The 22,254-nt window shown below is 45.4% G+C and overlaps 1 protein-coding gene across 1 annotated transcript in view; it reads right to left on the reverse strand.

The window, feature by feature from the left end:
• Positions 1–22,254, reverse strand: part of LOC147886955 (peroxisomal fatty acid beta-oxidation multifunctional protein AIM1-like) — an 88,051-nt gene that overhangs the window by 41,435 nt on the left and 24,362 nt on the right. Inside the window, exons 2-4 of the mRNA XM_087394905.1 lie at positions 13,822–13,893; positions 8,512–8,574; positions 5,022–5,078 (exon numbers count right to left, since the gene is read on the reverse strand). Of these exons, the coding sequence (XP_087251031.1) occupies positions 5,022–5,078; positions 8,512–8,574; positions 13,822–13,893 (192 nt within the window). The remainder of the gene's footprint in view (positions 1–5,021; positions 5,079–8,511; positions 8,575–13,821; positions 13,894–22,254) is intronic.

A 22,254-nucleotide genomic window follows, 5' to 3' on the forward strand; every position in this document is an offset into this window, starting at 1 on the left:
CCCAGGGTAGAGGCCCGGACATTGAGGTGGAAATGCAGACGTAGACAGTCCGTTAGTTGCTGTAGATACATGTCCCATAACTATAAATATGCTTGATCATCTGAAGTGTGTTACTCTCAATGTACAAGGAATGTGTGATGGTCGCAAATGGAAACTGGTCTGGATGTATATCAGGCAATTGCAGCATGATATAGTTGCTTTGCAAGAGCATAATCAGCGTATGTATGCTGGTCAGATAGACCATTTTGCTGGTTATGATATCTTCTATGCTGGAGAGCACTCCTTTTCTGGTGTGGCTTTTTTGGTAAAGCATGACCTTCAACCTATTGTGGCTCTCAATGATCGCCATGGTAGATGGATTATTATTCAATGCCTTGTTCAAGGGGAAATTTTTGAATTTGCATCGGTTTATGCCCCCCAATCTTCTCGTGATAGAGCTTTGATCTGAGCTGCCATGCATAGCTATCCATGGCGACAATATGCCTTCATTTGTGGTGACTTTAATAATGTCCCTCAATCAGGTGACAACACCTCAAGCCACACTCATATGTTGGCTTCTGAAACACAGGCATGGTCTGATTTTTTGCTTTAGTTGCGCCTGGTTGATCTCTAGAAGGAATTACAGCCCATGCTTCCGGGCTATACCTTTCAACATAATGCTCAATCTTCTTATCGGGCATGCTTGGACAGATGGTATCAAGTTGATCCACAGCATTGTGATGCCTTTACTTGTCAAATTCGGGTTGATCATATCGGATCATGCTCCTCTTTGGTTGAGGCTTTCCTTACATGAATTTCCCACTGATAGATTGCCTTGCCGAAGGCTTTTGCTGATTAATAATAGTTATCTGGAGCATGCTGACTTTAAAGCCTTTGTCTCTGATGCTATTCAGCCTCTCTCGTCAGATACACATTGGTTTGGATTATGCCTGGCAGGCTTTTATTGCTCGGATGCAAGCAGTTATTCGGGATTATGGCAAATCCTATATGCAAGCCACAAGGGAGACTGTAGCACATGCCAAATTTACTTATCAGAGTTTGACTGAGCTTGCTCATCTTCGCCCTTTGTCTTCAGAGGAAAGCATGCTCTTATGTCAGGCTCAATTCTCTCTTCAAGCTAATGATCGCAGAAAGCTTGCTAAATGGGAAACCCGATCCAGACAACGGGCTTTTTTGGATAAAGGCTGCTCTTCCAAGCAATTTTTAAAGAGTTTATACTACAAAAGACAGGCTGTATTCCGCTTTGAGCTTGCTCTCGCGGGTTTTTGTTCTTACTTAATAGAAGTCTTTTTCATGGAAAAAAAAAAAAGACAGGCTGCTGTTCTTCATCACCGCAGATTTGCGTAGGAATTTCTGGAGGAGGCTCTCGAAATCCCTCAGAAATAGAAAGATCACTCTTTTCTTTTGGCTTTCTATTCATGGAGGGATTGTAATGACTGTGGAGATCACGATTTGGGGCTGATTCCACTTGCCCTCGCTGTCATTCTACAGAGGAGTCAATGCGACATTGCCTTTGGGACTGCAATCAAGCGAGGACTGTTTGGAAAGGAGTTGCTCGGATACTCAGCATTTTTCATACTTCCCCTTTCTTCATGACTTGGGGCTCGGTCGCATGGTTATCCCTTACTGGGCCCCAGGTATTTTATGAGGGTGAGCCTTCTTCTTGGGCACTCTCGATCCGTCGACATGTGATAGAGCCCTGCTCTCTTCAAGATGTACCACATATTCCTTTCAGAGCTTCACATGTTTCAGTGTGGACACCTCTTGGGAGATTTTGGCTAGCATTTCCTCTTGGCACATTTGGAGATCCAGATGCACAGAGGCCTTGGATGACACCCAGATACACCCATCACAGGTGTTCACGGGTATTTGGAGTGACACGGTTCACACTTTGATAGCCATATGGGCTAGCATGCAAGGCCCTTCACGGGCAGCCTCTTCTAGGAGGACTGTATTTCTTCAAGTTTGGAGGGGTTCTCCCTTTTTCTCTGAGGTTGCTACCGGATTGAGATGGCACTATAAGCCCCAATCCTTTCTTTTTGGCTCTTGAGTTTTTCATGCATTGCAAGGTGTATCCCGTATTCCCGTATGGAGCTTGCTCTAACGGTTTTCTTTAATACTTAATAGAAGTCTCTTTTTTACAAAAAAAAAAAAAAAAAGACAGGCTGCCAATATCTGTCCAATCCGGATGCCTGATGGTTCTTGGTCAACATCTCGTTCAGAGCTTGCTGATTTATGTGTGCAGCACTTCTCCACTCATTTTGGGCATGTGGATACTCTTTCTCCTCCAGTCGTGTTTGCACATCAGCTTCTTTTGCAGCATGTTCATCCAATTCTGTCTGATGCTCAAGCTTTGGAACTTGAACATCCCTTCACTGAAAAAGAATCGTCTGATGCACTGAGATCCTGTGGCAGATGGAAATCTCCAGGATGGGATGGTCTCACTGTTGAATTCTTTCTTGCATTCTGGGATCTTCTTAAATTCATCTTGCTGCAAATGGTAAATACAACATGGCAAAATCAGCAGATGCCTGTGTCATGGAAAAAGGGTCTTCTCAAGCTGATTCCAAAGAAGCAGCTACGTGATTCACTTGGTGATTGGAGGCCAATCACGCTCATGCCAGTCATTTACAAGATCATTGCCAAAATGGTGGTTGATCGGATTAAAAGTTATTTGCATGATGGGTTGCATCCCTTCCAATATGGCTTTGTTCCACGTCGCCATATCACAAATAACATTGCCAATGCTTATTGGGATTGAATATGCCAAATACACTGAGGCAGATCTTACATGTTTCATGTCTGTCTTTATGGAAATCTTCTGGCGATCCAAACATGGCAGAAAAAGTCTCAAGCTACTTTCGATGCATCACATTTGTTCTCCCAAGATGCATGGTGGATTGAACATCATGGATATTCATGTGCATATTCTTACCCACAGGGGGAAAATATTGCTGCAATTTCTGCAAGGTGATCAGCCTTGGGCTCTTATGATTAGGACTCTGGTCACTCATATCAATATTTCTGCATTTGGTCATTGGCAACTCGATCAATGGGATTTCTTTTTTGGCTGCACTGATGGCACTTTGCCTCGTTGCCCTTTTGTTTCCCGCTTGCTTCTTGACTGGAAGCATGTTCTTTCTCATCTGGAATGGAATGGACGGCAATCTTTGCTTGGGAATTCTTTGAGAGCTGAAAGTATTCACTAGTCGAAAGTCTTTCAGCCTCCCTTGGCTTTACAGGAACCTCAACGTTCCTACTTTGTCTCGTTTAAAGGCATCACCTCGGTTGCTGATGTTATAGATGATGCTAGTACTGTGCTCCTCTTTTCTCTAGCAGCCACTACATATGGATTGGGCTCTCATTATCGTCCTTTGTGGCGATAAATTACTTCTATGCTTTCGCCTTTTGTTCCGATTCCTCTTTTGGAACTCCAGGACTGGCTGGAAGATTGGACTTTGACTTCTCCAAGGTCCTCTTCTCGTCCTTTGAGGCTATCTCAGATTACTGTACCTGCATTGTATAAAATCCTTTTGCCTCAACCTTGGGTTTCAAAGAGAGGTGATTTTGGTTGGCGAATGCATCGCCCAGCCAAGTGGTGGAGGAAAAGATTACAGCAACTTTAGGCCTATAAAGTACCGCTTCGGCAACATGTTTTCTTTGCTGAGTTCTTTTGGGAGTGTTTCCATCTGGACAGCTATTAGCTCATCGACATTGCTCCTGCACTTTGCCACATATGTTATGCTTCTTCGGAGACTGTGCCTCACTTGTTTTGGCATTGTCCGCGATCGAGATTCCCATCTGTTCCGTTTGGGAAGTTCTTCTGGCTATTTGGGTTTCATCCATCCAGACCGGAGTATCATCTTTTCTTCGTTTGGGTTCGCTGCTGGGCACTATGGACTTTATGGACATATAGGAATTGTAAAGTCTTTGGTGATCCTACTTTCTCTATGTTTGGCTTTTTTAGGCGTTCTGTGCAGCAATCTTTCTTTAATTGCTTGTAGACCCGCTGCATAGATCATGAGGTCTTTTTGGCATATACAGCAATTTTCAGTTGATGTAATTGTAGCACCTTGTTTTGAGGTTGCTACTCATATAATATAATCAATCAAAGATTTCAACCCAAAAAAAAAAGTGTGTGCGTGTGCGCTTGTGTTTGTTGTTATTACCGTGTCAGCTTCTCCAAACGCTATAGCACATACCAACCAAAGTGGACATAGGACACAAGGAGGAAGGAGCAAGAAGATGGATCAGCCCAAGACTTGGAGCCAAAGAGCACCCCACACGTTAACAAACTTATACACGGAGGAATTAAAGTTAGATGTCACCAAAGGTATTCAAGATGTTTGAAACCTTCAAGACAGCAATGCAGAAAATTTTTCTTCCACAGGGGAACCTTTACAACAAGCCTAAGAGATCGCTGTTCTATCTATGCTACGTGAGAAATATAGAGAAGATGTTCAGAGATCATCAAAAGAGAGTCCAAAGTTGTCATCTCCTATGTCTTCACCTTCTTAGATAGTTCATTTTAAACATGCTTTCAGTTAGTAGCTTTTCTGCTTCTAGTTCTCCAGTTCACAATACAATTCTTTGTGTCCCCTTTTAATTTGTTCTCTTGGCATAACAAAGAATATCTTTAATGAGAGAAACGAAAAATTATCTACCCTAATGTTCCCTCCTCACTAACCACCTTCCCAAAAACGGATAACTCCAACCCGAGCATAAATAGAACATGGAAGGTAACATTATGATTATCATGCTTTCTATGGAGGTATGTGTTAACTAGTTTTAAAAACCTTGATATGATTGTATATGTACTGAAAATGTTAAATACTTGATATGAATGCCCCCTATGCAACCTCTCAAGAACCTTCCCTTTCCAAGAACTTGATCGGTCTTATTATTTAGAAGATTAATCTATATCTTTAGCTCTCTTACTACATTGCTACACCCAAAACCATTCAACATGGCTGATGATTCAGAAATCAAAGCAAAATTTTGCAAAAAGAGAAAAACTGTACCTTCAATCGTATCTATCATTATGTCGATTGAAACACGTCCCAAGAGTGATGTGTTTCCTATCAATCAAGAACAATCCATAGTAATGAAAAACACATGATATAACTTCTCACCTATGTATAATTAATACATAGACATATGAAAACAAAGTATAACCACATCCACTTGTACAATCATGTGTACCCACATAAACTACACATCCATTCAACAAATCTTAAGAGGAGAAAATTCGAAACAATCACCAAAAACGAATTCAAACTATGTACAAGTGCTACATACACTATCGTGTTGGAGTCACAACTTCCAATATAGAGGGAAACCATGAGGAAGCAATAGTATTTGTGGAGTGCGATGCGGAACCATGAAACCGGCCTTCAATAAATTAAAGGGCAGTAAAACTAACAAGTAACCAGCCAACATTGTTACAGTAACAATTCAACAAAAGTATAACCAGCAGATTGGGAACTATAGTGCCCTGCACCAAGACAAAGACACTTCCGGTATTTCTTTAATTAAGTGAGAGGCCCTGACATCTAGGCTACATAAAGGATACATTCCTTCTTACAATTGGGGCATCCACATACCTTGCATAGCCCTTACTGTTCACCGCTATCACTAAACCTGGCAATAAGAATCCATCTCTATTCCAGATTGACTGCACTCAGCCTGGAACTATTACTAGCAGCCCATTCAGCCACTCCGTTCCCCATAGCTGTCACTAGTTTCCAATACTCATCCATCTGCTCAAAGCAAAGAAAGAAAGCATACAGGAGCTTTTATATATACCTAGATGAATCCAGGAACATTCCCAAACTCATCCTCTAAAAACACAACATAGTGCAGTTTCAATCTCACGAGAGTCACTCATAAGATTGAAAACCATAACTCCATCACGCATAGCAGGGACTAGCTACTATGACATCCCCACTAACGTCATAAGCGCCCAACAGTGGGTGTAGACCATAGTATAAAAGTATGCTCTCACACATACAAATCCACACACCCACACATACTTGAGCATCTCACACATACAAATCCACACATACTTTCTCCACTGTCCACAACTGCTATGACCAATACTCTCTCACCCTATGGGTCGCACAACTTGATTCCCATAAGAGAACTGGCACCACAACACAGCAAACACTATGGCAGTCACACCTGTACCATCCCTCTCGAGGTTCTACGGATACTTCCCATCCCAAGCATGGATTCCTGACCCCTGCCTATTGAGCAACGAGGCTGTACCAAGATGTGCCGTCTGCCTAGCAACCACTGCTTGCATGTGACCCATCTCCTAGAGAAACCAAAAACATATTCCCACACGAAACATGTTACTTGCCAAAGCCAACAAATACGATACAAAATGAATTCGAACCCACTTGCATTCAGTGCTCTTCCCACTCTCAGTAGGCATCAGATTTCCAAACATTAGCCCTGCTGGGCCCTGCTCTCACACCCATGTGACCATAGGCATCCATTCTCAGTGCAAACACTTGCATTAGAACCCACGAGCTGTTACTAGCAGCCCTTGCAGGACCACACACTCTCCAGCCAACTACAAGTGTCCATTGACTCACTGGAATACCCAAACAATGGGTGAAAGCATAATTGAACTACCCACGATGCTCAGAAGCACGAACAACCACTGCAAGCATTCATTGTGAACCATCCTGCCAAGCAAGTCTCTCCAAAAGAACACAGTCCAATACTCACGGGAAATCACTAGAAAGCATGTGTGGACCCTTTACCAGCCCGGAGTTAAACCCAAACTCTTCCACGAGCCAATGCACAACTCCTTGCTAGCTTCCTCCACCTATTGTCAACTTAATTATCTGCCCCAAGCATCCATAACCCAAATGCCCGTGCACGCAGCCCAAACCCTTACAAACAGCCCACATGAGCTTTGTAGTTGGCCAGCTCGAACCCCTTCTCTTGCCCGTACAAACTGTACGACAAATCTATGCATAAGGTTCAGCTTTGCCACGCAAACCACAGGAGAAACCAGCTGCATCCAAGAGCACCGTGTACCACCTTTGAGAGTCCATACTATAATCCGTGCACAACCTTCTTCTCTAGCAGCGAATGAATGAATTGTACGGCAGTCCGTACGAGCAGCCGTACGATTCCGTACCAACAACGACAGAGAGCTCCATACGGCTGCACACAGACATTAATTGCATTCCGTACCTCACTGGCTTCCTCTGTTGGGTGGCGCGGATGAGCTCGTGAGATCCCATGAGAACCTGTCGCCCGTACGTGATTATCCCGAGCCAACTTTTCCTTCATGAGGCCTTCCAAAGCCTTCCTTTCCAAAACCAAGTGCATGGGCTTGCCACGTGGCAGCCCATGCCTTAACTTCCCCCAAGGGCTTTAATTTGCCCCTAGGCCCCCTCTAGTGGGGCCTTTCTAAAACCCAACCAACGACCAACTTCAATTTCTAAGGTTCTTTGGGCCCCTCTTGGCCCTAGACCTCTTATTTGCCCCCAAGGCACAAATGCTAGGGGTTCTAGCACATCAAGCAACCCTTGACCTCACCCCTTGTTTTCCCAGGGTCTTGACCACATGCAGGCCAACATGCATGCGCTAGAAATCACACCCTCGTGACAACATCCAACTATAGTTCCACACGTGGGCACTGAGCATGGGGTGGATTTCAAAAAACAATAGAAAGGAGAGACAAAAGTGACTATGGTGAAGGTAGTCAAAGGGGTTCATTGGTTTCCTATGGTTGGGGAAATACAATACAAAGATCTTGCTTACAGTTGAAAGAGGATCAACAAGATGTAAAAATTGGCACTAGAGCATGGATGGGCGAGGATGGCGACAACACATGTAGAGAGCAAGCACATAAGAGTTTTGTCAAGACTCATAAGAAGTCAAAAGGGTCAACCAATCATGCACAATAGCTACAAAAGCATCAAACTTTTGGCAGAAGCAGTTTCTACCCCTACTGTGAGTCTCTTGAAGAATCTGCATAACGTTATTGGCCAAAACAACTCAATGCGTGCTGTGAGAGTTCTCGAGCTAGAACTAGTGCAACATGCATGGCATAGCACTTCTAAGCTTTTGCCAAGCTACAAGGCTAATGCCATTCCCGCCCCCCCCCCCCCAAAAAAAAAAAAAAAAAAAGGGTCTACAAGCAACATTCTCTAAACACCAGTTTCACAACAGCACTCATGAAGCAGTTTCCATACAAATTTTAATCGCTTTCCTATACAAAGTTTTTTACTAAAGTAAAGAAACCTTCCCAAAAATTTTAGGAGAATTGAAAATTTTGATCGTTTCCACACATGTGGCTAAAGCATTCAAAAGCTACCTAAAGTCAGCAAGCACAGCATATACAGAATGAAATAGATGACATGGCAAAGAGTTCAATTTCGATAAAAAGCTCCCACACATAAAACTATGCAAGTATCTGCATTGGATCTTGGTTTTATTCCTATTTTGTGACACTTTAACATCAAGACTGTCAAAAGAGCAACAACATACCTGTCCTTTGTACCTCCAACAATGTGGCTATGTCAAACCCACCAGAAAATTTTGCAGATTCACCTGCACACATCAACAAATAAAACAGTGAACTATGATAGTATCCCATATCCCCAAATTTATCAAAACAAATGACAGAAAGTAAGATGCTACAATCATCTGCACCCACTCTCATTTCTCTTTTTCTTTTTTTCCATACAACCATCTCTCTTCATTGAAAATAGACCCTTGTACAGAATGAAACAAATCCCTGAACAGGAAGCCTTGACCTTGTCCCTACTTGCCATGTCATGAGCCGAGCCCCTCTGCTTAAGAATATAGTGTAAGCCCATGTACAATGCTTAGCACTCTCACCCTAGAAAGAACAGCACTTACAAAAAGAGGATCTGGCTGTCCTCTGAAGTCAAGCACCCACTTGTTAAGCCACAATGCTGTCTAAACAGCAGAAAGAAGGCCATTTAAACATGGATGGTGTCTGACAATATCCTCTTTCTCCAAGGGGAGAGCTTGGCTCAAAGCGAGTCTAATCTCATCTTGAATGCTAAGGAGAGAATGAGTCCTACATGCGGAAGAGAAGAGCGCTAGAAATAAACCGATGTTCATGATCTGCAATAGAGAAGCTAATAACTAGAAGAAAGAGATGCTTCCAAGGAGACATCCTATGAAACACCTCAAATATTTAGTCGTTCCACCCGGCAGTAGGTTGTACGCTTCACGTGGGTACACTCAGCATCCTTGCTCTTCAACCGAGAGGCACCCATCGAAGTGCCGCTTCCATCATCCGCTTACGTCGGGCCAGAAGGAAAGCAAATACTCTCTTCGGACCAGGAGGGGACGGGTTTTTTTTTTTTTTTGAGGGGGCGGGGCGCTACTTTTCGTATTGTCATTCAGTATCTCTCTCTCTTTTTGCAGCCTCATTTGTCATGGGGCACCCCTTGAGCTTGCCCCCTATCAGATCGGATATGATTATGTCGTATTCATCATTGATTATGCACGCTTAATGGCTCCACCATTCCAGCTCATTGTATCAGGTTTTTTTCTCTCATAGACCTTTCAGTCTTCCAAAGACTTATTATTAATAGACTTTTTCCCTTCTTTTTTTTCTCCTTCACTGTTTGTCTTTCAGTTATGCTTATGCTTCCCCACATAGATACGAACATGCTTTCGCTTAGATGAGTAGACACTACCACATTAGGTCCAGATACCGCGCCATAGACAAGAGAGCCTGCATTCTACAGCCAACTCCGCATAGCAGAAGACTTCCCCAAGATCACACGACCTTCAATGAAACAACAACTCATTCCATGTGCATTCAAGTAGCATCAAGGCAAGCTAGAAACTGAAGATGTGCATAGCTTGTAGTACTGCCAAAAACAGTCTATAAATATGCTCCAAAATGGACAGACCCCTAATACAACGTGTGGCTCAGTTCACCACATCAAGCAGCAGGATGATGCCTTGATGTGGGCTTCTGGATTCACATAGAAGCCGTCCTCTACTTTCACCTGGCACCCTCTTTCTGTCCTCACTTGTGTGCCTTTAAGAGGCTCTACTGGGAAAAACCTCTGGAAGTAGAGCATGCGAACAGAGAACTGCACCCATCTCCCCCCCCCCCCCCCCCAAACACCCCCTCCTCCCTGTCTAGCCCCTTCGATCTGTGCGCGTCACTGTTAGTGGGAAGAAGGCCCGCTTGCTGCGTGTCTGTCCCGCACAGGAGCAAGCAAAGCTCGCGGTCCTTTGCTGCTGCTCGACGTGCTACTAGTTGGCACCACAGCTCACGGGCTGTGGCCTGGTACCCAACAGCCCCTTGTACTCGATGCTGCTCACGGGCCACAGACACACGGCGGCACCTAATCCCCACTAGTTGACCCAGCGCCATGCTCCAGCCCGCTGCCTGTTCACGACCCGCTCCAGTATAGCTGCAACAGTGCCAAGCTCGCCATCGTCTGCAGCCTCCCTGTTGTACTGAGCGCTATTCTTCTTTGTATATCTTACTCGATCCTCCTGCTTCAGGACTGGCGAGAAGCATCCAGTCAGCCAATCCTTTTTGAATACAATGCCAGTCCCATCAAGCTCAGCTCAGTTATTGAAGGAAGAGACCCAAGTCAATCAGCAGCTCCTTCGAATACTCCTTTCCCATCCTTGACTGTGAGCTTGCTTGTACAAGCATCTTGGTTGGGCTCCCATTCATTCTTCCTCAAGTGAATCACCTTCGAGCTTCTCCAATCCAAAGGTTGAGTTAGAGGCCCTTTTTGGATGGTGACGAGTTTGTGCCACTCTTGGAGGGCTTTTCTCACAACCTTTTCTCTCCTTCCTTTCCTCAAGGGTGCTTCCTGTCCCCTCCTTTCACCCTTTTCTTCCTAGTGCCCGCCTTCCAGCGGGAGGTGCAGTTTATTACTTATCCTAGTGACACGGCTCTTTGATAGCGGCCCTTGGTCTCGCCAGAGGGGCTTCATGGTAGCACCCTCGATTCCCCATAGCTATCAAAGTGCTTTTTTCACCGTCGGATAAGCAACAGGTACAGCAGGCAGTAAATCTTCTTCTAGACAAGCCAATGATAGGCAGGATCGTTGGCCTCACTCCTTCGAGAAGACGGATCAGGGATTGGATTTAGGCCAGCCTAGCACTAGATGGTGACCACATTCAGGAGGTCACTATCTATGGACGTGGAGTTTTCCTCCTATAGCTTGGCTCCCCAGATACTGCTCTGGCTCTCCTGGAGAGGAGGGGCAGCATAGTTTTAGAGTACCCCTCAGAGGCAGAGTCGGCAATGGTGATGGATGACGGAGTCCCTCGACTTAGGATGGTGGTAGACAGCCCGGACACACTTCCAGAGGTGATCCTTCTGGAGACCTTGGAAGGAGGTACACTTTGCCACCGTGTGGAGGTCTCCGGTCTAGTGTTTGAGGTGTAGGCAAAAGGGACACCTAGCCAGAGATTGTAAGAGAGGACTGAGTAGGGCCCATCCCTCCTCACAAGAGACACGGGGGCAGCATAGTAACATGAGAGAGGGCGGGACTCCGAGTCCACCTACGCAGGCACAACAACGATTTAAGCAACAGCAGGTGGAGTCCCAGACTCCTTGGGTGGAGCCCTCAGAGGGAAGATGGACCAAGGCAAGGAAAAAGAAGAGGAGCAAATGGGCCAAAAAGAATCAAAGGCATCGTGCCAACCACAAAAGGAGAGCACAGACAGCGGCTCAGGCATAGAGAGATCAAGATGGTGACCCGCAAACAGGAGCATCACGTGACCCAAAGAGAGTGCCTTCGACTTCGGGACATTCTTTGGGCCCCTCTGGAGGAGAGACTCCATGCCTCCCACAGGACCCACAATAGCATCAGGAGCGGGCATCAGAGACCCCCAGAGCACAAGAGCACTAGTGCCCCCGCCCCCCCTTGGAGACTGGAGAGGACGTCACAGGGACCGCAGGTACCACCACCGCAGCAACCTTCTACGCCTCCTACTAGTGACAGCAGATGACCCCACCCAGCTGCCTTACCCACCCCCCAAGAGCCACCTTCCCCCTCTTCGCCACCCCCTTCTACGCCTTTCCCACCTCAGCTTTCTCCGTCGGCCCCTCCTCCGACGGTTACCCTCATCACCCGACCTCCCCGCCTATCCCCTCTCCCTCCCTACAGACAGCAGTAGCCTCACTCGAGGCCTCCTTGGGCACCCCACCAGGCCCGGTGATGGGCTCTTCTTCGGGGGGTAAGGGGAAGGCGGGGGCTTCTTGGGAACCTGCCTTGCACTGAGGGCCAGTGGCAGCAGTCCTACAGGTGGATATTCTCCGAGGCGCCACTGACAGGGAAAGGTTCTCCTCTGATGTGGAGTCCCTACAGAGTGTGGCAGAGATTGGTAGGAGGACTCATCCAGGCTAGGACGTCTTGCAGAGAGAGTTTGAGAGGCAGCCGCTCATCTGGCACCCGGAGGTTAGAGACTCAAAGGGCCGTATGCTTGGGCAACGGACTCATATCGGATGGGCAGAGTGGGACAGTGGACCAGCCTAATCCTTCGAGACTTGGAGACGACTTCCCAGAGAGACAGAGGCTCGGAGGCAGGCTCTCTCTTATCTCCGAGGAGCATGCACCAGGATACAGGGGATTGAGGAGGTGATCCCGGACTCTTGGTGGGAGGGATAACGGAGCCCTTGGACCCCCATTGCTGGTCAGGACAATTCTAGCGGACAGGGGTACCAATCCGGATACGCTTCTTTAAGGAGACTCTTGGCTTCCCTCAGTCTCGCTTTTACTGAGTGGGACCGAGAGGATCTCTACAAGGTGAGTCAGAGATGGATGAGGAGACAGAGGCAGACTTAGAAGACTTAGAGTGGCTAAACCCTACTTGGATGAGCTGATCAAGCTCGCTTTTACCTACTTGGTAGAATTAGGATTCATCCTATATCTCTACTATCATACTAGTTTGGCATCTGGTACCATGTCTTTGGGGCTGCCCTGTTGTACAACAGATATGGCTAGCGTCCTTCAGGATTGTCGCTAGCACGCGGAGGATGAGCAAGGATTTCACGTGGGGGATGGTGGCCTAGCTCACAGAGAGAGGCTACGCCTTTGCGATCGACCCTGTCACGCCGGCTTACAAGATACATGGGCAGCAGGTTTCCTAGATTGAGGTTCACAAGGCAGTTCAGCCCTCCCGTCCACGCCCACCACCTCCCCTGGAGGATGGGGTTTGGGAGACTGTTTCCAGCATTACTCCCTGAAACCTCTGGGTGGCTCGTTGGTTGCAGCTGGGTGATTGGCGGTCAGGCGATTTCTCCGACAGCTACCTAGTAGCCATTTGGCAGGATACCATATTTACCCTGCGCTCCATTTGGGAGTGCAGTACTCCAAGCTCGAGAGCGACAATCGAGAAATGGGAGCACGTCCGCCCTATCTGCGAGAGGCATTCGCTGGGTATATAGACCACCACCATGGTTGCTAGCTCCTATTTCGGAATCTCTATAGGCGAGGTGCCTTGAGATCCAGAAATGGGTGTTGTTCCTTGTAGCTCAGCAACCTGCTCTTTTTCTTGTTTTCATCAACAGCTCCTTTTGGAAGCTGGTTGTATGGCTTTTCAAACATTAATAGAATTTACCTTTCTTTAAATTTAAAAAAAAAAGAGGCTCTACTGGGCTGCAGATCTGGAGCACTTCTGCTCTTCACCCTTGATGGTGATCTGCAGGTTGCCGCTGGATGCATAAGGGAGCCAATATCTAAACCTGATATATAAATTTCTTGATACTTCTCAAATAATATGGAAATTTCTCAATGCTTCTCAAATATAAGTACAACTAACAGTCCTTCAGAAACTCACCAATCAGAACAATCGCTTTGACATCATTTCGATTGCATGCTTCATGAAATTTTACTTTCAATTCCTGAAGAACTGCAAAAAGAATCAAAGTCAGCACAGCATTAGTACATATATCTTAAGCTTTCAGTCTTACAAAAAGAATAAATAGTCTCAATACAGCAAATGTGATAAAACATGTGCATGGCACTATATTGACAGAGAGCTAAATGAAATAATTAACTACAGATTTGAGTGAATACCGAAATGTCCAAATGGAAAAAACAATGTAGCAGAAATTATGTCTCTCCTCATTTGAAATCTCCACTGACAGCCCTACAGTTGTGCTTGAAAATTATCAATAAGAAGGAGATAGCAGTACATGCACATAGAAAGCAGATGACCATGTCTTCTCTTCCCACAATTCAAGTGGCTAGCCTCATAAGGCTCCAGGTGGTTTGATCAATAGCGTCAAAGTTGTAACAGGCCAATTATGTGTGCTAGGTCAGACACACACTCATTCAGCATAGGGGCAATCCCATATAAAGTAGCTATCAATAAGCTTCTTCAGCGTACTTCCAATCAGGTATACGGGTAGACGGGGTCAGAAAGTTCCAAATGGCATGCCTGATCATCACAGCAACCTCCATTAGACAGTTGTTTGCACAGCTCAGGTATATGGCAGAGGGTTATCGTGGGAAGTGGAGATAGAGGGGAGAGCAAAAACATGGAGCAGCCCTTAATTGAAGTTGCAAGAAATGAAGTAAAAAGGGGCTGTCAACATGACAAAACCCTTTCATTAGACAGTTGTTTGCACAGCTCAGGGATATGGCAGAGGGTTATCAGGAGAAGTGGAGATAGAGGGGAGAGCAAAAAAATGGAGCAACCCTTAATTGAAGTTGCAAGAAATAAAGTAAAAAGGGGCTGTCAACATGACAAAACCTAAAACCCTTGGTTCAGATAAAACTCAGTCCACAACTAGCTATAGTTAACCAGCTCTGAGGATGCTCAAGACAATGAGCATTGGATAAGGGCCATGCAGTTAGAATCTGATTCGATCATTAAGAACAATACATTGGAACTTGTGGATTTGCCCTTAATGAGGAAAGCTATTGGGACAAGTGGGTGTACAAGATCAAAAGAAGATCTGATGGTACCATTGACAGGTACAAGGCAAGGTTGGTTACCAAGGGCTATTCTCAGAAAAAGGAATAGATTGTGAAAGATTTAACCTTTGCCCCACTTCAAGGATGACCACCACTAGGAGTGTTGTTTCATTGGCTGCTCATTTTGGTTGGAAAGTACATCAGTTGGATATAAAACTAGTCTTTTTCAATGGGGACTTACATGAAGAAGTGTGTGTAAGTCAGCCTGTTGGTTTTCATATGCCTGGTCAAGAACATAAAATATGCACTCCATAACGCACTTTATGGGCTGAAACAAGCCCCATGGGCTTGGTGTGAGACAATTCAGACATTTTTACCAATCAGGGACTACAGAATAGTCCAACTGAGAGTACCCTTTATGTTGAGGTGGCCAAAAAGGATTTGTTGATTGTCATCCCATATGTGGATGATATGCTGTCTCACAGGTGCAAATGAAGAGAAAATTGCAGAATTCAAGAATGATCTTAAAGATGCCTGATCCCGGGCCTTTTACACTATTATTTTGGCTATTGGTTTATGCAAATAGATGGAGGCATTGTGATCAAATGGTCAAAACACATTCACGGACTACAAAGGTTCAATTTCCAAGACTACAATCCTAACCATGGAGCCAGGGGTTGAGGCTGTCCATGCATGATGCAAGTGAACCTTTTGATGATGATGTATACAGCCACATTGTTGAATGCCTTATTTATATCTACAATACCTGTCCAAATATTCAGTTCAGTGTCCTAGTTGTGCAAGTATATGCACAGGGTAGGGAGGATGCAGAGCCGCCCTCCCACCCAGCGGCCCAGTTGGTATGCACAGGGTATTTCCAGGTTCTTTTTGCAGGCCTTCTGGAAGGCCTTGTGGGTGAGATGGCGGCCGCGGAAGATCTCCTACTTCCTGTGGCTTCTTGCCCACAAAGGTCTTCCAGTGGGGAGCTGGTTGCGGCAGATAGGCCAGGACGGACGTTGTCAGATCTATCATGAGGACGAGGAGTCACCAAAACACTGCCTATGGAGCTGCACTCGCGCCCAGGAAGTGTGGAGGTGGACTTTCGGGATCCTTACTCGCGCAGCACCGGAGCTAGGATTGATCACTTCGGGCGCGTTCTGCTGGTGCAGCACCGCACCTGGTTTTCATCATTTATTCGAGGCCTGTCAGCAGGACCCCACATTCCTTATTACACAAGGGACGTGGGGGCCGCTCGAGAGTATCCCGCAGCACCTGGCAGAGGCCGGCACAGGAGCTCAGGAGAGGCAGCCAGTCTGGGAGATTATCAGCAGCATCGCAGGTTGGCACATCTGGACCTCGCGCTGCGCGCAGATCCTCGGTGGCACCTCCTTATCGACTGCCCAGATCATGACTGACATCTGGAGTGAGATTATACATACCCTCAGAGGCCAGTGGGACCAGATACAGGGGGACTCCCGGGCCGGCCGGGAGAAGCGGAGACGCTTCCTCCGGGTTTGGGACACACAGGGCCTCTTCTTCGAGCAGGCTTCGCAGGGCCTTCGGTGGCGCTACTCACCACCTCTCTGGCTGTTCATTCACACTCGCCTTATCCCTCCGTGAGAGAGAGCTTTACTTTTGTTATCTTTTTGGGCTGCGTCTGATTTGTGAACGCAGCCCGTCAGCTGCAATGCTGACCTCTTGTATCTTGTTTTCGTAGTAATATAATTAGCACTGTTTTTTCGGAAAAAAAGCATATGCACAGGGTAAAGACACATCATTGGTGTGTTGTAAAGCGTGTTTTCAGATATTTGCACTAGACTCAGTATCTTGGGGGGTTGACTCTGGTTTGCATGCTTTCAGTGATTCAAATTAGGCTGGGGATTATGATACCAGACAATCCATCAGTGGAAACTGATTCTTTATTGGCAATTCATACTTTCTTAGTTGAGCAAGAAACAATCCACTATGGCAACAATCATCTTGTGAAGATCCATATAGGACAGCCTTCACAACTACATTAGAACGTGTATGGATCAGGAGATTGATGGCCGTGGTTTGCAACCATCTACTCCCATACTCACTGAAAGTTAGAGTGCTATTGAAGAGGCACGGAATCCTATCTTTCATGCATGCACGAAACACATTGAGATCCATTATCATTAAGTCGGAGACAGACTGCATGCAAGAGAGATCAGTTTGATCTATTGTCCTACACATCAAACCATTACAGATCTTTTCACCAAGGTCCTATCTAGAGAAAAGTTTGAAGCTTTCGCAAAGCTTTGGGCTTACTTCCATTTGGTGATTGAGATCATTCCTTGTACACCACGACATTGTCAATGCACGAGGTGTTGGAAATATTGTAATATTTAAGGCAGTGGCAAAGGGCACTTTTCCCTTCTAAGGTTCCCCCCCCCTGATTCTTATGTATCATACAATGAGCTCATCCAACCTGAAAAAACAAAGTTTGCCCCCTCTTGAGCGAGCCCTTGTCCTACTGTAAAGAGGGGATGAAAGTCTGCTGCCCTATAGAGTCTGCAAGTTGCAACAGCCATCTAGGGATGGTTCTAGCTTCCAGTGAAATAGCCCTCTCCTTCTGACAACCTCTTGCACATCCGCATGTCTAATAGGCTCTTGGACCAAATCTAAAGCATCCAAAGGCTGCTGTACATCAGCATGTGCAGGCTTGATATTCTCATCTTCTACTAGCTTCTCTGAAGCACCTTCAACTACCAATGGAAGCAACACTTAAAACACATCCTGAGTGCTTGTACGCAGCTGTCTATCAAGGTCCATCATAAACTGATCCGAGTTTTCTACAAAAATCACATCTCTATCAACAAAAATCGTTCTTATTTGAGAATCGTAGAGACTGTAACAAATTGTAGCCAACAAAAATGCATTTAATTGCCTCATCATCCACAGCTTGCTTCTCAACTGACTAGGCATATGTGCATACGCTACACAGCCACACACCCTGAGCTAGTCCACCTTGGATTTCTTCTTATACCAAGCCTCAAAGGAAGTCACAGTTTTCAAGGCCTTGGTGCCTCTTTCCTTATTCATACATCTGGCCATCTCCATCGAAGACCTATTCTTCCTCTCAACAACACCATTTTGCTGAGATATATATGGGGTTGTACACTGATGCATAATCCCTCTTTCCTTAAGAATTCTTTGATGACATCCGACATATATTCCATACCTCCTCCTTTTCTCAAAGTTTACGCTTTTGCACCCAGGCTCACTCCCAACCATAGCAACAAAACGTTTGAAGCACCAAAAGACATCTTTATTTTTTCATTTAAGGAATCTACCCATGAAAATCTGGAAAAGCTGTCAGGTGACAAAATATAGATGCTACTCCAAAGATGGTGTCCTCATAAGGCCACACATCACCGTGTATGAGCTGTAATTTCTCTCAGCTCTAACAGATCCATCGTTCTAGAAAATGCATTCTTGTGCACTTTTTCCAAATTATGCACCCTTCACAGACGTGTCTAGGAGGAGTCTCAAAAGAAGGCATATCATGTACCATCATTCTTTAGGTGGGGAGAGCAGCAAAGGACAGCTTTCAAACACTCAAAGAAAAGTTAACAACTGAGCTGGTCCTTGTTGTTCTAGACCTACACAAACCTTTTGATGTGGATTGTGATGCATGTGGAGAGTGTGTGGGAGCTGCTCTTCACCAGGATGGTCGTCATGTCGCCTACAAGAGTCGGAGACTACGTGATGCTGAGAGGTATATGGGTATTTATGAGAAAGAGATGTGGCCTGTAATTATGCACTTACTATTTGGAAGCATTATCTTCTTGGGGGTGATTACATAGTCAAGATGGACCATCAAAGCCTAGTTCGAGTAAAGTTTTGAAGGAATGTCAAGCCCCTCCTTATGCAGGTCATCGGGGTATTTCTTCCACTATTCAAGCTATTGAGAGGTACTTCTTTTGGCCAGGAATCCGAAAACATATCCACAAGTTCGTGACCGAATGTCTTACATGCCAAAAAGTTAAGTATCACAGACAAAAGACTCCAGGACTCCTGATGCTGCTTCCAATACCGCAGAGGCCATGGGAGAGTATTTTATCGTTGATCTTCCATGATTGAAGAACGGGGATGATGGGATATGTACCATAATTGACAGGTTTAGCAAGCAAGCCCACTTCATTCCAGCTAGAAAGACTATCAAGGTTGACCATACGGCCAACTTGTTATGGCGCAAATCTTCAGGCACCATGGGATCCTAAATCAATTCTAATTGACCGAGACCCCAAAATGACCAGTTTATTCTAGAGAATGGTCAGAAATTTGAGTTCTCATCTTCATTTCACCCTCAAACGTCCGAACGGTCAAGGAGAGAGCACTAATTCCACGGTGCTAAACCTTTTAAAGTGTTACGTGTTCAAACAGAAATCTAAGTGGGATAAGTACCTCCCGCTAGCAGAATTTGCATAAATCAACACCACTCACAGCTGTACAGGAAAAGCCCCTTTTGAAGTAATATATGGGAAGATGGTTTTACCACCTATTCTTACGATCAAGGATGAGATATTAGCAGCTGATCAGTATGTTAGAGACCTCGATACAGCATTCTCTCAGGTTTGGACAGCAATCACAAGGTCACAGCAAAAGCAAAAGCAAGCTACAGATAAGCATAGGGAGATGAACCTCTAAGAAGGAGATTGGGTACTCCTCAAGTTCGAGAAAGCCAAACTTAGAAAGATGAAAGAAAAAGAAAAGGTATACCTTAAGTTGTCTCCTAGATACTATGGGCCATTTCGGGTTAGTAAGCCCATAAATGACGTCGCATATTGACTGAGCTGCCAAAGACTTGGAAGATTCACAATGCTTTTCAGGTGAGTCTTTTAAAGAAGTACCAAGGACCAAAACCCACAGAACCAGTTCAAGAAGAACCACCAAAAGTGGAAGAAATGGAGGAGATCCTCCAACCAGAACAGATTGTATATCACATAGAACCCAAAGGCACGGTTAACCGCAGGTACCTTGTCAAATTCAAGAACTATCCGGCACTCGATGCGAAGTGGGTAAATCAGGAGTTCTTTTATCCTCAAGTTTTACAATTGTATCAAGAAGATTTTCAATTGAGGGCAACTCATTAGAAGCCGATGGGGTGTCACAAATTTGTGCTTCTCCCAAGAAATAAAGAGGAATCTTTATTAGATCGACTTCACTCAAAGAAAGTTGCCTTTGCTTAACTAGAATAAGTTTTTACTTCGCTTTGCATTGGTAAAAGATATATGTAGGGTCGCCTACAAGGAACTAGGATTAGTCCAAGAACTAGAATGCATGCATTTTGACTAACCTTTAATGGGTTAGAGTGTTGGTGTTTGTTTGATTGATGTGTAGGACTTGGAGGAGTGCAAAAAGGCACATAATTTATGGAGCAAGCGCCAAAAAGCAGGTCCCACAAGGCAGAAAGCAACAGGAGCTCCTAGAAAGTGGCGCGGCATGCCCCATTTAATGAAGGGGCTACTAGGGCTAAAAAGGCCATTAAAGGTGCCCTAAAGATGCACAAGAGTAGAAAAGGCATCTTTTTATAAAAAGTAGCCTTTAGAAAGCAGGTCTAGATTTTTGCTAGGCCAAGTCTATAAAAGAAGAGCCTCAGAGCTCCAAGTATCAAGAAGTATTGTACTCAACTTCATGCTCTTCTCAAATCCAGTTGTACAAAGTTATTTCTATTGCAATAAAGACCTTTAGGGGAGGCCAGTCCTTCTTTATGGCCCCTAGTGCTATGTACCTTCTCTTTCCCTCCTCTCCCGGCTCACCCTCTTTGCTATGATTTTAACTCCACCAGCCCTGCATGGGTTTCCAAGCATTGTACGGTTAATCTCAGTGCCAACCCCTACTCTTCTTGTTCATGCAAACTGTTCCAAAGGGAGAACCCTTGCTGCGATTTGGTTTCCAGCCCACTTGGGAGCCCTTCTACTTCTTCCTTCTTTGCTGCCAATCAATATCATGTGTTGGAAAAGGTTTCACAATTCCTCTAAGTATTGCTGCATTTCGTTGCGCTGAAGTTTGATGCCCTCAAAGATCTCCAAGGTATGTTGAGTGTATTTCACTTCTAGTGCTGCTAGCTTGCTTATTGATACTACCACTTAATCTTCCACTGGTCCCACTTGTGCTTCCAGCATGTTGACCCGTGCCTTCAAGGCAATGTTTTCTTTGAACCGATCGCTCATGTCAATGACTTGCTTGACCTGCTTTTTGCACCTATTGTTCGCCTTTATGGCTTTTGCCTTGGCAGTCTTTAGTGCTTCTATCTCGTTCCTTGCTTTTGCCACCTCTCCTTGGGCCTGCTCTCTTTCGCCTACCATCACCCGAAGGGTGTCCTTGTCTTCTTGTCTCTTTCCTCAGAGGGTTTTGGCTTCCTACTATGGGGGTTCGTCCTTGCGGGGCTAGGACCCTTCGCTCTTCCCTACTGCGGGTTCTTTCAGTTGTTGATGCTCTATGGTCTTGTGCTTAGCTCAACTTGTCCTTCAGCAATTCTACATCCTTCGGGGCGGGCTCGTGCGGCGGTGATTTCTTGAATAATCTTTCGAAGAAGGGGCATCGGGGAGGAGGTGGTCTATTGCTTTCGTCCTAGTTCTTGCTAAGCATGCATAGATGGGCTACATCTGGCTGTACGTACAAATTTGTCAACTACACTTGGATATTCCTAGTTACTAGTTTCGACCAATTGACAAGTTCATGATTTGCGGCCTTTATCACCTTTTGTACCATGGTCTTCGTGTTGTCGGTGTCGAGCCTACGAATGACAGCTCGTTCCTACAGAAATCGAAAGAAGTTGTCTGCCTCAGTGTCTTTCATCCTGCTTGTGAAGTAACATTGTCCTTGGAGCCATGCCTTTTTCGTCACATTTGGTGGTGGAAGGGTTGGCAGTTATCTCTTTTGGGTTTCATAATTTCAGCACCTTCGCCACCATTTCTTCATCTATCTTTACTAGTTTTCCCCCATCCAAGAAGCCTTGTCGACGGCCTCTTTTGCTAGCTACGAGCCCATAGTAATTTGTGAAATGCCTCTAGGCCCGTCTTTTGCAGCTAGTTCCTCGCAAGTTGCGGGAATACGCATGTGTCATGGCCATTCACGCAAGGTCCAACATATGTCATGGATGCAAAAAGATTTACAAAAGGTGGTCAAGACTTGACAGTCTAGACTCTAGGTACTCCTATCACTGCCAAATCCAAAACTACGATCATCCTCACTAGAGGATGATGAGGATCCATGAGACTCCTGAGTCCTCACCATAGTCACCCTCACTAAGAACTTTTCCCTCCTCATCATACTCCGGCTCTCTAGCCACAGAGGTGTCCTTACCAACGCCTGTGGTCAA

The sequence above is a fragment of the Dipteris shenzhenensis genome, chromosome 23, assembly GCF_047967505.1.
Source record: "Dipteris shenzhenensis isolate YYH24624 ecotype China chromosome 23, Dip_SZ_1.0, whole genome shotgun sequence".
NCBI classification, from domain to species: Eukaryota; Viridiplantae; Streptophyta; class Polypodiopsida; order Gleicheniales; family Dipteridaceae; genus Dipteris; species Dipteris shenzhenensis.